The sequence below is a fragment of the Athene noctua genome, chromosome 5, assembly GCF_965140245.1.
Source record: "Athene noctua chromosome 5, bAthNoc1.hap1.1, whole genome shotgun sequence".
Lineage (NCBI taxonomy): Eukaryota > Metazoa > Chordata > Aves > Strigiformes > Strigidae > Athene > Athene noctua.
This window is the reverse complement of record NC_134041.1, coordinates 46716913-46731578: the sequence shown is the minus strand read 5'-3', so window position 1 is coordinate 46731578 and position 14666 is coordinate 46716913. Positions and strand designations below refer to the sequence as shown.

Below are 14666 nucleotides of genomic sequence, written 5' to 3'. Positions count from 1 at the left end.
TGCTTGTGACACAGTGGAATTGTGAAAAGTACAGTGGAAATCATGGAGTTATGTAGCTCTTGGAAAGACAAAGATTCTTTCAGAGGTATCTGAAAGCATAATATCCAAGCAGAGCTTTCAGCTGCTCAGGTCTCATCTGAGTCAGAATAAAGTTTAATTGCTGTTGAAAAGTCATTTTAGAAGGAAGATTTGAGTCTAAGAGGTGAATGACTGCTGTTAACAAGGATTTCCAAAAATTCATGTACTGCCCAATGATTCCCTGAGAGGTATCACGGCAGAAGGAGAAACCTTCGGGACTCTTGATGTCTTTCTAAACTGCAGCAGCAGGACAACAACAATGCAAAATTTGTAGCACAGTTACCTCTCTATATTAGTGATACAGTAAATATTCTCAGAAGTTTCCTGTTTTGTCAATATCCAGTGATAATGTTCCCATGTCATACATTAAAAACAGTGGTGGACACACTATTTTGAATCACTGCCAAACAATTCTATGGCAATTAAAAGGCTTGTCAGAGTGTTATGCAAGTATCTTAAGAGAAATAAAGGTGCAGTGAAACATTTTTTCTGTGGGAATCCCTATTAGCAGTGTTTAATATTAGTGCTACTAGCCAAATGTATTCTAAAATCAAGAGCATACTTTGCTGCTAGAGGCTGAGATCCTCCATCTCATGAGTGCTAGAGATGGTAGAAATGTTTCAAATCTACAGCTGAAATAGCAACTTTCTGTTTCTATACAGATGATAAGACACGAGTTCCTTTGGGAGAAGAGAATGGCTACATTAATGCAAGTTACATTAGAATGAAAGTTGGAGAAGAAGAACATTTCTATATCGTAACCCAGTGGCCTCTACCATCCACTATGGCTGATTTCTGGCAAATGGTCTGGGAGAGTGAATCTGATGTGATTGCCATGATGACGAAAGAAGTGGAGCAAGGGCAAGTCAAATGGCATCAGTACTGGCCTGAACCTCCCCATGACTCCATACACCTGGTTAATTTCCATCTCAGGCTAGACAATTACCAAATTCTGGACTACTTCATAATTAGAACAATAGAAATGATCAACAAGCAGGTAAGTTGTGTGGAGTTAATACTTTCATATATGATGAAATTGATTATTTACATGAGTAAATACTAGTACTGTTTGCTTCTTCCATAACATTAGGAATGTAAAAATCTGAATAACAGGCATGAAATTAGGGTTAATGAGATGCTGCTTCTTGCTCATTGCACAAGCAGTGGATCCAACATTACATACATTTGCACAAGAATATTAAAAAAATAGTTCTTTAATAGTCACACAGCTGATGAGTTCAGTGGTTTTCAGAATTACTGACTGTTCTCATCAGATGATTAAGGGCTGCCAGAGTGGATTCATATTCTGTAACGGAAGGAAAGAGGGGAAGAAGGTGGATTTCATCCTAGAATTTAGAACAAATGATCCTTCATTCATTCATGAAAAGACATGAATACACATGAAACTAAAAATCCAGAAGAAAATTTTTAGAAACCTAACAAATACAGAATCCAGGTGTAAGAACATGGAAATTGGGGCAACTGTAAGTCCATCAGTCTTTCCTCAACATTAAGTAAAGCTCTGCAAAAATTTCTGCAGGACATATTAATTAATAGAATAATTAAAATATTCATACTTGTGCCAGATTAACTTGGTGTCTTTTTCCACTGTTGTGGTTCAAGCCCAGATGGCAACTGAGCACCATGTAGCTGGTCGCTCAGTCCTTTCCCCTCAGGGATAGGGAAGAGAAAATAAAACAAAAGGCTTGGGGATCGAGACAAGGACAAAGAGGGATGACTCCCAAATTATGGTCATGGGCAAAAGACAGACTTGATTGGGGAAGGAAAAAACCTATCAATTTAATTTGAACACCACCACCACTAACGTATCAGTCAGAGTAGGACACAGAGAAAATATAACCACATCTTAAAAACACCTTTCCCCCACCCCTCCATTCTTCCCAGGCTCAGCTTTGCTCCCCATTTCTCTACCTCCTCTCCCCCAGCATCACATGGGGACAGGGGATGGAGGTTGTCGTCAGTTCATCACCCGTTGTTTCTTCTGACCCTTCCTCCTCAGGGGGAGGACTCCTCACACTCTTGCCCTGCTCTGCCATGAGGTCCCTCTCATGGGAGACAGTCCTCCATGAACTTCTCCAACGTGATTCCATCCCACAGGGCTGCAGCTCCTCATGAACTGCTTCAGCATGGGTCTCTCCCATGGACTGCAATTCTCCCAGAAACATACTGCTCCACTGGGGGCTTCCCACAGAGTCCCAGCCTTCTTTGGGCACAGCCACCTGCTTTGGCATGGGGTCCTCCATGGGCTGCAGGTGGGCACCTGCTCCACCACAGACCTCCATGGGCTGCAGGGGGCAGCCTGCCCTCTCACCACGGGCTGCAGGGGAATCACTGCTCCAGTGCACCTTCCCTGTTGCCTAATGATGCTTAACGACCTGGCTCAGGGAAAAACAACACGGCGGCCAACCCCAGGCCGCTCAGTCCATCTGCACACAGACATCAACATGATGGATGGCAAATGGCCTTTATTATTGTATAACACCGCTTTTTATACCCTGGGTTTATGACGTCACATCCGTCTGCCTACATTTTATCTTCCCGTACAACGCGATAGCTTCCGAGCGCCAGACCCTAACTCCCACATCCCTCCCCCCCCCCCCCCCCCCCGCTATTTTAATGATATGACAATATCTGTCAAATTTATTGGAAGGTTATATTGATTAGGAATTAGATAAACCTTAAAAAACACAGCGTACCTAAAAAAAATGTTTCATAAAGGCTGGAATTATATAGCAGCTGCAATCACTGATAAAAAGGTAAACTAAATGTATTATTTGTGATTAAAATATAAAATAGTGCACTTAATCAATAAGAATGCTAACATTCAGACCCGCAATCGCTAGGGAACCCTGGGTGCAGCGAGAATCAGAATGCCCTTCCTTACAAACCGGAAACCCTACGTGATGCATCCATCCGTAGGAGAGGCATCCAACATCGCTGCAAGCAGGCCCTGCTCTGAAATCAACAGGCCAAAATGACTGGCAAATTCCTTTAAGCGGGAACATCTGATTCTAAATCTCCTGTTGGGTTCTACCCAGAGTCTGACCAGCACTCTGGGGGAAGAGCAAGGGAGTTTATAAAGGTAAAATAATTAAAGTTCTTTGTTCTTAACACTGGTAAATATAAAAATAAAGCATACATATAAAACATTAAGGCTATAGATAATACTTAGACTATCAGGATTAAAATGACAGACTAAGGAGGTAATATATTGAGTGCCGAGTGAGCATGCTTTAGACCATTTGCTGGTGATCGATAAACAGAATGTTAACCTTTTCTAAGCAGCTTTTCACAAACGACACTAACTTATTCAATATGCAAGGCCCAAAAATTAGTACCAACGCTATTATGGTGAGTGGGCCGATCAGAGCAGAAAAAAGGATGGTTAGCTATGGAGATTGTCTGAACCAAGAGCCAAACCATTCTTGTAGGTTTTCTCTTTTCCTTTTTCTTTGGGCTAGCCGATCTCTCAATTCAGCCATGGTGTCCTGTACGATTCCTGTGTGGGCTGCATAAAAACAACATTCTTCCCCTAATGCAGCATGAAAACCTCCTTGATACAACAGTAGAAAGTTTAACCCTTGCCTATTCTGCAAAACGACCTTTGAAAGGAAAGAGACTTTTTCCAAAAAGGAGTTAGATTTTTCAATTCTTTGTAGGTCCTCATCTATGGTCATTTGCAGCTGGGATAATCCCTGGCGCTGGGTCGCGAGGGCCGAAACTCCCGTGGCTGTGCCAACCGCTCCTAGCCCGAGCAGCATTGCAATGGTGATGCCTGTTAGTACCGCTCTTTTATCAATCCGGTGAGGTTCTTCAAAATAGTGATATAGGTCTTCCTCTGGGTGATATAGGACCTTAGGAACAACTATAACTTGGACACAAAAGTTGGTAGAATTATCAAAAAGAATAAGGGACACACAGGGGGTTACTCCTGACTTGTGGCAGACCCACATTGCGGATGTAGACGGGATTGCCCATTTGTAGGCTCTATTGACCCTAACAGTTTTCGCACGAACAAAACTACCCCAGTTTGCCAAAGAGGGATTGCCCAGACATACGCCCTGGCCTTTGACCTGGTTCAGGGTGATCCCTCTCCGTGGTGTGTCCCACCTGCATTGAGTTGGATTATTGTCTGGCGAATAGTAAAAGGAGGCATTCAGGGCGACGCCCTCATAAAAGGGTGGGTTCATATTGTAGCACAGCCAGCAGGAGCTTGTGAGGTCTGGATCTGACTGGTTCAATGACCAAAAGGTAGCATTCAGTACATTAAGGAACGGCTTATCAGGTAAGCGGTAAGGGCCCACCTTGGGTTCGCTTGGAGGGGTTATCTGCTTAGCTACTAGGGGAGTAGTTAGGATACGGGTGGATAATGGCAAGCTTTCTCTTCCTTGTTCAGCGTCATTGTCGTTTCTGACTATGACATTGGGGCCGATTGCTGTGCTGCTTTGTATTCCCCGTTTTCTAATAGAAAACAAGCTCCCCCTGTCTGTACTAGATTCATAGTGTCTGACGCCCCGAGTTTTCCCAATCATTCATCTCGGATCATCCTCATTGGTGACATTGAGCATAAGGTACAGACACCAATTCTTGATTTTCCTATGGGTTGCTGCTAGCCCTGGTCTTAAGGGGTCTTTTGGAGGAATTACACACCCATAAAGTCCTGGTTGTACTTTCAAATATTTGTCTGGTCCTGCCCCTGGCGCCCAATCTGAGGCAATTGTCTCACATCCCCAGCGGGAACAGTAATACTGATTGGGGGTGTTACAGTAAGGCCTGCCGGGATTAGAGCTGGTACACATGCAATAGCTCGATGTGAGTAAACAGGACTCTACTGGGGCTAAGTCACAGAGTTTTACCTGAAAGCTAGGAGGCCCCGGGGTAATGATTGTTTGCAGTCTCTTGATCCCATCTCAATAATGCCCATTCCCACGGCTGGTGTTCGTACGCACCACAAGACACTATGAAACCTGAAAGCAAAATTAAACAGAAACATAGCAGCAGCAAAATTACACAAAAACATAGCAGCAGCCCTTTGCGGGGGCGTCTCAGCTGATGCTCGGGTTCTGGTGAAGCAGAGCTATCCGTTGTAGTCAGGGTATTCTCTGACTCACTCTCCTCTCTTACCACAGGAGCATACAGGTTACGGGGGCGCCCGATGGTTAGGTCCTGCGAATAAAAACTTATAGTTCTCATTAGTTTCATCCTAGAGGTCGGGTTTAATAGACTTAAGAGGGCACCATTTAATTTCACCATCTTTTTAACTGCGGCATACTCCTGTCCTGTTAAAACTAGCCTCCACCCCTGTTCCCATTTTCCCAGTTCATTTCTGATTGTGGCCAGTGGACCTTCTTCTAATGCTTGAGTGGTCCAGTATTTTGGGGTGGGGCTATGCGCCTCTTCTCCTCTGGGGAATTGGTTTAACGTTAGCAGGGCGGTGGCCAAAAGATGTATACTTGGTCTGCTGATGGAATGGCGTTGGTAAAGCCTTCTGTCTTTGCTAATATTTCTAATTTCGATTTCAGAGATTCATGTAGTTGACGGGCCTCCCTTAGCGTCTGTAATTCTTTTGCAGCAGTGTCAGCTTTATCATCACCTATTTGGAAGTACCTTTTAACAGGACTATGACTGTTGACATGGAGAACTGAAACAGTGCCTTTCCTGGCGGAAAGTGCCTCTTCAAGCATTAACGCTGTTGTGGATGTTGTCACTCCAGGACCTGACACGGCTAGGCAAAGTTTAGCTGCAAACATGGAGTCAGTCACTATATTGAGATGTTCCATTGGGAACAGCCCGCATGCTAGTCTAGCTGTTGAACTGAAAGCTCATAATCGGCTGTTTTGATACGGTGCAATTCGTCTCCTGATTGCCATGCTGCTACGGCAGTCGATGTCGTTGAAGATGCATCTGTGAAGACTGTTGGTCCTTCCTGAGGTCGGTCCATGACCTTAGATGGGGGGTCAATGTCTACAACCGCCAGCATTTGAGTCCAGGGAGGTTTTGTGGCATACTGCATTTCTCCACCAAATCCAGTAAGGGCTATAGCTAAATACTCTGATGTCGTCACTGACTGCGTTGAGAGCTGCTTACGGAAGGGTAGGTATATTCTGGCGGGCTCAATGCTTAAGTGTCTTAGGGTGAGTTTTCTGCCTTTCATGATGAGATTACCAACGCACTCGACCCCTGGAGAGAAAGCACATGATGGTTTTCCCAGGGCTATCCATTGTATTGGTTGGCCTTTTTCAGGGGAGCCCTGAGCTAGTGCTCCTACTCCTCCTCCTGACATGAAATGTACGTACAGATCAAGTGGTACATTGGGGTCCCATCTGGCGAGCGTGCTTGACGACACCTGCTGTTCGATTAAATCAAAAGAGTTCACTGCTTCTGTCGTCAGAGCTTTTTTCTCCCATGGGTTTTTTCCTTTTAGAAGATCATACAGGGGGGCCATGATTTCAGGGGGAATTAGGACGATATTGCGGAGCCGTTGTAAAGACCCTACTAGCTGTTGCATATCATAAAGCGTTTCAATGTGTCGATGGATTTTTACCTGAGGAGGGGTTATATAAGAACCTGTAATTCCTACTCCTAAAAAGCTTACACATGGTCCTTTCTTAATTTTTGTGCTCACAATTTTGAACCCGTTTGCTTTCAGGGTTTCTGAAATTGTTGACACCAAGTGGTCCACCTGATTTTCTGATGGCGCGGCAATCAAGATATTGTCCATGTATTGAATGATGGTTGCAGTTGGGGCTGTGGCGCAGGTTGAGCTATAATAAGTTGAGCCATAAAATTAGTCACTTCTCGAGGGGGGAGCAGGTTCGGGAGTGCTTCGCTCCATCCAGGGTTGGAAAATTTCTTTGGTCGCTGAATTGCATTGTTGACATATGCATTCTGTTACAACTGGGCCTTTTGCCTCTGCAGGTAATGTTTAAGAGTTGATCGCTGCCTTGAGGCGGTCTATGAACTGTGTAAAGCTCTCCCTTTCATTTTGTTTAATAGTAGACCAAGAGGACGGCTTTGCAATGACCCTACAAGCTATGCGAATGGCGTCTCTGGCCGCACAAGTAGTTGCCATAATTTCCTGGGCTTGTAGGCCTTGAGCTTGCGCTTGAGGGGTAATTATCGCTGGATCTGTGCCCATCAGATGTTGCAAGCTAAATCCATGCAAGGGATGGTCTGCCCCCGCTACTTGAGCCAATAATCTTCTACAAATATCCTCCCATTCTTGTTTAAAAACAATCATCCCTGTTCCGTCAAAGATTAGTCTACAAGTTTGTATTATGTCAGATGGGAGCATGCCGTCTCCCCCCAAACCACCATCAATAAGGGTGGAGACTAAGGCAGAATTGAGACCTTTATCGGCAATTACTTTACCAATTGCCTGTATGTCTTTAGGGTTTATGGGTGAGTAAACCCTCTGTCCCCCGTCTGTCACCCGGACCGGGAATGCTAGTGCTGCCGGTGGGAATAAGTCGGCGCGTGTCATTTTTATTTCTCTCCAGTCCGTGAGGGGGGTTTGCTTTTCTCGTGGATTCTCTTTAGAGTGGGTGGGTGGGGGGTGTTGGCCTTTAGTTCTGTCTGCTCACGTTCCTTTTTCCTTTAAGTCGGCTGTAAACCATTTGTCCTCACTACTTTCTGACCCGAAGTCGGAACTCGACTGCCAGGTCACTTCCGGGCTCCAGTACCTTTTTGTTAGACTCCTTCTCCTTCCACTCCCCTTACGGGTGGCCCGCTCCCTTCCCCGAGGCTCGCCCCACCTCCTGCTAGGGGAGGGCCCTGCTTTATCAAGGTGTCTCTCCGGGTGGCCGCTTAGATTGGCTCTCCGCCCCTCGCCTGCGCTCTCCACTCCTCCCTGAACACTTCCCCCACCTTTCCTTTTGTTCTCTCCGGCTCTGTACTCCTCACCCGTACACTCCTCCCCTCTAGCCTTGCTCGTGGTTGCTGGCACTTCCTCATTCTTTTCGTCGGGACCATTTTTATCTTGTCCTCCCGCTCTTTTTTTGGCGCCATTCTGAGGCACATAGGGCGGTGGTCGGTCCCAGGTTCATATCGATTCTGATATTTCTGCAGCGTTCCTTGCCTCCTCTACCAAACCGCCCCCGAAGGATTTTCTTGCCTCCTCTACCAAACCGCCTTGGAAAGATTTTACTTGTTTTTGCCCTTCCCCTTCCATAAGCGGATTGAGGTCCGAGGACTGAGGGAGTGTACCACCCTCCTGCGAATTCTTTGGCTCAATATAATCAGTATCGCTTGGGAGGTTAGTAGTCTGAGCTCCAACCCCTAATCTCGGGGTGGCCAATAAATAGTTTTTTGCCGCCTTCCCAGTTTTCTGCTTCTGTATAGTTTTCTTAAGGGCTAGTTTAAGCCTCCCTCACAACTTAAAGTCTTTCCCACAACCCGAGGGTTGTAAAAGCCTTGCACCAGCACGAGTAAAATCTTTAGACTTGCACTCAATTCCCCACTGCTTATGTAACTGTGATACGACCTTCATGAGAGCTTCCATTGTCCTCGCGGGTCCTTGGGAACTGCAATCCGACCTTCACAAGGAGACCTTCACAAGGATGTTCTCCCTCCTTGTTGGTCCTGAGAACTCATATTCTCTCCTCCTTGTTGGTCCTGGGAGTGTCCTCCCTACAGCAGTGGAACACCAGGCGTCTTCCCTAGCATGCTGTTTCCCACTTCCCGGGTTTTGGCACCATTTGTTGCCTAATGATGCTTAACGACCTGGCTCAGGGAAAAACAATAAGGCAGCCAACCCCAGGCCTCTCGGTCCATCTGCACACAGACATCAATGTGATGGATGGCAAATGGCGTTTATTATTGTATAACACCGCTTTTTATACCCTGGGTTTATGACGTCACATCTGTCTGCCTACGTTTTATCTTCCCATACAACGTGATAGCTTCCGAGCACCAGACCCTAACTCCCACACTTCCCCCCTCCTTCTCCTCCTTTCTTCAACTGACCTCAGTGTCTGCATAGGTATCTCCCTCACAACTCTTCCTCCTCTCAAATTCCTCTTATCACAGAGGCGCTGCCACTGTTGCTAATTGGCTCAGCCTTGGCCAGAGGCGGGTCTGACTTGGAGCCAGGGGAGCTTCTAGAAGCTTCTCACAGGAGCCATGTCTGTAGCCCCTCCCCCACTACCAAAACTCTGCCACACACAAGCCCAACACATCCATCAAGAAAACAATTTATCTATATGAAGAAAACACAATTCACCTTATGTCACTGAGTGTGAAGCATAGTAAAGCACTTGACATGAGTCTTTCCAGAAGATTATTAAGATGGGAAGATGGGCCATTATATGTGATTGTTTCAGTGAACATGTTATGTTTACTATGTTTGTCTTGAACCAGTACAAAATTACTACAGAAAACAACAGGTTTACTTCAGCAGAAATCCAGACATGCATACAAATTCTCCTGATGGTAAAAATCCAGGTAGTTCTTTTGCATTCAGCTTAATGCATTTTGGCAAGATGGCAACAAGAAGTCATGTCACAGGACTATTCAATTAATAATACTCTTTATCTACATTATGATTATTTCTGTAAGCATTTTTTTAGTTGAATTGGTTTGTATGTTAGGGTATCCAATCACAAATTATTCTTTTATATCTGATAGCCAGAATAGCATCTATGATCTTACTATCCTGGCTATCATATTATTACTCTTCTACTAGTATGGCTTAGTTCAGTTACAAAACCAATTTTTGCAAACAGTACTGGAATGTTCTAATTTAACAAATGTTTTTTGTTTTTTTTTTTTTTCCTTTCTAACCAACAAATACATCCTTTTGGGGCAAGAGAGTAACTTCAGTGTCTCATCAAAATTCTATGAAGTAAATTATCTGAGTGCATTTCTGAAAACCTGAAAGAAACCTTAATAGTGTCAAGTATGAAAAGGTGAAGAATTGACAGTAGAGTAGACATTGACTAACACTGAGGCTGAAGGAAAATTTATGGGTGAAATTCCTTGAATATTGGTCTTAGGACTGATCATTTTTAACATTTCTGGTCTTTCTCTTCCAGACAGAAGAAAAGCGCGTTATAAGTCATTTGCAGTTTACCACTTGGCCAGACCACAATACTCCCAAACTGGCTGAGCAGCTTGTAAAATTTATTTGTTACATGAGAAAAGCTCACAGTACAGGACCTGTTGTTGCTCACTGCAGCACTGGCATCGGAAGAAGCGGAGTTTTGCTGTGTGTTGAAATTCTGCTCAGCTATATAGAAAAAGATTTATGTGTAAGTATCAAAGAGATCATCATTAAGTATTACAAACTGGTATAGATGTCAACAACATGTGGGGGTATCCTAGACTAGAATAATTCCTAGTAGAATTCATTGTAACAATATGGAATAATCCCATCTTTTGTTGTTTTAAATAACAAAACTCATAGCTATAAATATACTATTTGTAAAAGAACTGAGTCACAGCTTCCCCATCTGAACATGCTTAAATCTTTCTTTGTAACTTGCATGTCAACAAAATAAAAAACCTGTTCTCTTCTGACAGTTCAACATCAAGCAGATAGTGAGAGATTTGAGAGATCAGCGTTTTGGCATGATCCAAACTAAGGTAAATTCTCAATATTCATCTAGATTATGCTTTTTAAAGGCCTCAATTTGTGGTACATATCCACATGCATTGAAAAATCTGGGGCCTAAAGCATCATTTTAGCCCTCTCCTTTGAAGAAAATAAGAGCCTTCCAGGCAAGTGGTGTCTAAAAATATGAAAGGTCTGTCCCTTTGTAAGTAACTGAAATACAAGCAAAGCACCAATACAGTACAGATAGCAGACACCCCACCCCACCACTCCCTTTACTTTAAGCAAAAAGAAAAGCAGGGATCAACAACAAAACTGGTGAGATAACATAAACTCTACCCTGCAAAACTGCATCCTTCAGCTGAATTCTTGCTGTTGCTGAGTTATCATTACCTCTGTAAACCCTTCTACTGCTGAGTTAAACTTACCCCTAAAAAGAATTTTCATACAGGAAAAGACAAGATGTGGCTAACTCAACTTAGAACAAACAGCTGGTGGGAAGAAAAGCACAACAAAAATTAGGATAAATTCTTCCTATAAGCAAATATTTTAGCACATGCTTTGGTATATTTGTCTTCAGGATAAAATGACTGAGCATGTGACTAAAATTAAGCAAAGAGATAACCTTCACTGACCTAAATGAGACTTGAGCACATACTTACAGGTACTGCATTGAATAAGCATTCATGAACTTTTACGAATGATGGAACAAAAAGAACAAGGATTCTCTTAAAAATCTGTTTTAGTATCCATGTTATAAAGACTCTGATGTTATAAACAGCACTTCAGCCAGTCTATACTTCTTTGTCCTGAATTTATGTTGAATGTAACCAGGTGTTTCACACTGGTGTCTCTGCATACAGGATGACTATTTATTATGTTACAAAGTTGTGCTGGGAGTCCTTCAGAATCTTCAAGCAATGGATTCCTACTGACTGCAGTATGACTCTTCCCTGTCACTATTCCCCTTGGACTCCAGGGACCACTCAGCAATTGCTTTAAAGAGATGTCAAGCCAGCACAGACAAGTGTTATACTACATACTCTGTTAGACTACTCTGATTTCTAAGGCATTTCAAAACCTTGCTTAACATGTCCTGGGTAATTCATCTAAATCTTGGCTCACAGTTTGGAGAAACAGCCAGCCAGCACTGCTACACTGCTGTGGAATTGCCATGGACAATTTGTGTGTTCTGTGTAATAACATATTAATTATTAGGAAACTATTTTGGGGCTATGACAAGGAGATGGAAGCCCTTGGAATTAGCTTTACTTTCCAGAGGGCAACTATAAAGATCTAAGATTCTGCTGGTGTTGGTGGAAGATTACTTGTCCCTTATTGTTGTGGCTTCTGGACTGCAAATCAGTATTTTCTACAGTAGTTATGCTTTTGTGTGGAAAGACTCAATTTGTTTACCTTTGGTTGCTTGAACATTGTAGAACCATTTCCAGTCATCACCCCAGCCCAGGAATTTATACCAGCATCACTAGACATCTTAAATCAAGAAACTGAAAGAAACATAGGATGCCTTTAAACCCCAGTTGGTTCTCTTCAAAGCAGGAAAAGCATTCTAATAATTGGATTGATTATTAATTTTTCTCAGCAATATGAACAGCTGTAAATAGCATCAGTACTCTTTCATTCTGGATCCATGTAAAAAGGAATGCAATATTAAGCCAGATGAAATTACTCTGTGTCCACTGTGGCACATATATACATTTCATCTTCCCATGCTCCTTACCATCAATTAAATATCTTGTCATTCTTATCTAGGATCTGAACCAATCTATGGGAAGTCCCACTGGTTTCAGTGGGAGCTGAATCAGATATTTAAATTAGAGTAAATAAATCTCTGTACAGTTTCTTTCTCGTGTAAAAAGTGTTTCTGTTTGTGTGAATTTGAGTGGATTTGAGAAGAAATCGGCTGTTCAAGTTTATAAGATTTCACTTGTTTCTATAGTACTACTTCTAAGTCCTTTATCTAGAAGATGATGTATATGGAAGTGATTAGATGTACATAGGAAGAGTAACTTTTAAACATAGGAAATTATAACAGCATTTATTTAACTGAATTGTATATATTTTAAAAGCGTCTTTGATTTCAGGAAAGGAGAAAATATTAAGAGGCATTTGAATATAAAAATGCAGTAGAAACAAGACAAAATAGCCATTTATTTTCACTATGAATGAGAGATTTATGGTTCAGAAAGAAAGAGGGATTAAATACAAATTTAAAATATGACTTTTAGAAAAAGCCAGTGTAATACAACTATAATTAATGCCAAGGGCTATTTTTTCTTTCTGCCCTCAGATAGTCTGCTGGAAGTTGGGAAAAGATAGAAATACAATTTATGATGTGAGCCAGATGCTAATTTCAAAGATACCGATAGAGATACAGAGGAACACTAAATTAGTGGAGCAATTGTGGACTTACACTGGTATAAATATAAACAGATTTAAATGTTTTGTCTTAAATTAATTGAATTTGAGCCTTCCCAGAAGCATTACTATCCATACATTCTGCATTTCATATCTTTATGTTGCATATAATTAACTATTTGCAGTTTTGTCAAGTGTCATCAGCCAAATTTTTCTTCATAACTTTATTACCTTCATTTGTTATTTGGTCTTTCACTTTGATTTTAATTACTGCAGACATACTACTATGCAATGAATGCACTACACCACACATGAATGCACAATTCACTTTTTGTACTACAACAACTTTAAAAAGTTTTTCAGTGAAAATATTCCTGAACTTTATGAAAAGGTATTTTTTCTGTGGTTTAGAAAAAGCATTCTGGATTTAGAAGACAATCTTCATGGCATTATTTGTTCCCCCACATTTGTGCATCAGCTTTGCATCTGTTTGACAGAAGTGTTTGCTGTTTGACAGTTTTTCCCTTTTACAGGATTATTAAAAAGATTTCTGAATATACTGCATTTTATTTCCATTTCTTTTTATGAAAAAGCAGCTGTAATACTTAACTACTAACCAGTAAGAGCTCTAGGGAAAATAATCTTTTATTAATTGAGGCTTATATTTAAATTTCCTCTAAAGGCTGAGGATGGTATGTTTTGTACATTCCCCTAAAGAAGGTATTACTCTTAGACACACTGCCATATCCCATGTTCTTATCCTTTAGGAATGTAATAATTAAATGCTTTTAACAGATAGTATGGTTATGATCCCCATAATGATATTCTCACTCAGACTGAAGTTTGCTTTGGATGAGACATACACTTTTACACATTTCTAGTCCTCTAAGGCTGCTAGCAGAGTAAGATAACACAGAACTGTCATTCCAGATGTCTTGTAATCTGTTATATAACAAAGAAACTTTCACCCCCAAAAAATCTCTGAGCCTCTCAAACCAACTTTGAGCAGAGCCAGATAGATGCAATTTACCACACGCTGGGGGAAAGGCCCTCCATCTGTCATGGTCTCAGAGTGGCCCTACAGAGCAAGTGTCTTAATCCACAGCCTGAAAACTTTTAAACAAAACTAAAGACTCGCATGGGTTCTGTGCATGTTTGAAGCTAAAGGATGGTCACCTTGGTACTAGCACTGCTCATGATCTCCACTGCTGACAGTCAGCCTAGACAGCAGATAAATTTTGAGAAGGGAAGGACTGAAATAATAGATACGGCTTCTTCCTACAATAGACACTATGTTTGAAGTCATAAAGAATGAGTCATCACCAGAAAGTACTCAGCACATGTGGCTGCTGTATATGCTCTCTCAGAGATGCTAAGGAACCGTCTGCTCTCAGCTTCCCCTTTAAAAGTAGGTTCAGATTCAACTTCCAGCTCTGCTGCAGACTTCCTGAATAAGCCAAACCACTTCAATAGGATTGTCTGCGCCCCACAGGTTTCTTCTCTCACACTGTACTACTGGGGTACACTCATCTCCTTTATAGATGGGCCCACTAAGCTCAAAGTATAGATAAACTGAGAACAGTTAGAAGACTGTTGTCATGGTTTGAGCTCGCAGGACAACTGAGCACCACAAAGCTGC

General features: G+C 42.2%; 1 protein-coding gene across 8 annotated transcripts in view; it reads left to right on the top strand.

Moving 5' to 3' along the window:
- FRMPD2 (FERM and PDZ domain containing 2) overlaps positions 1–13574 on the top strand; it is an 84986-nt gene extending 71412 nt beyond the window's left edge. For 7 of the 8 annotated variants that reach the window (XM_074907374.1, XM_074907376.1, XM_074907375.1 and 4 more), the window contains 4 exons: positions 741–1075; positions 10131–10346; positions 10618–10680; positions 11512–13574. In XM_074907374.1, the coding sequence (XP_074763475.1) occupies positions 741–1075; positions 10131–10346; positions 10618–10680; positions 11512–11583 (686 nt within the window). In that variant the 3' untranslated portion in view covers positions 11584–13574. Of the gene's footprint in view, positions 1–740; positions 1076–10130; positions 10347–10617; positions 10681–11511 lie in introns of those variants that run through there. The other variant, XM_074907380.1, reaches the window with a different exon arrangement.
- Positions 13575–14666: the final 1092 nt, after the last annotated feature.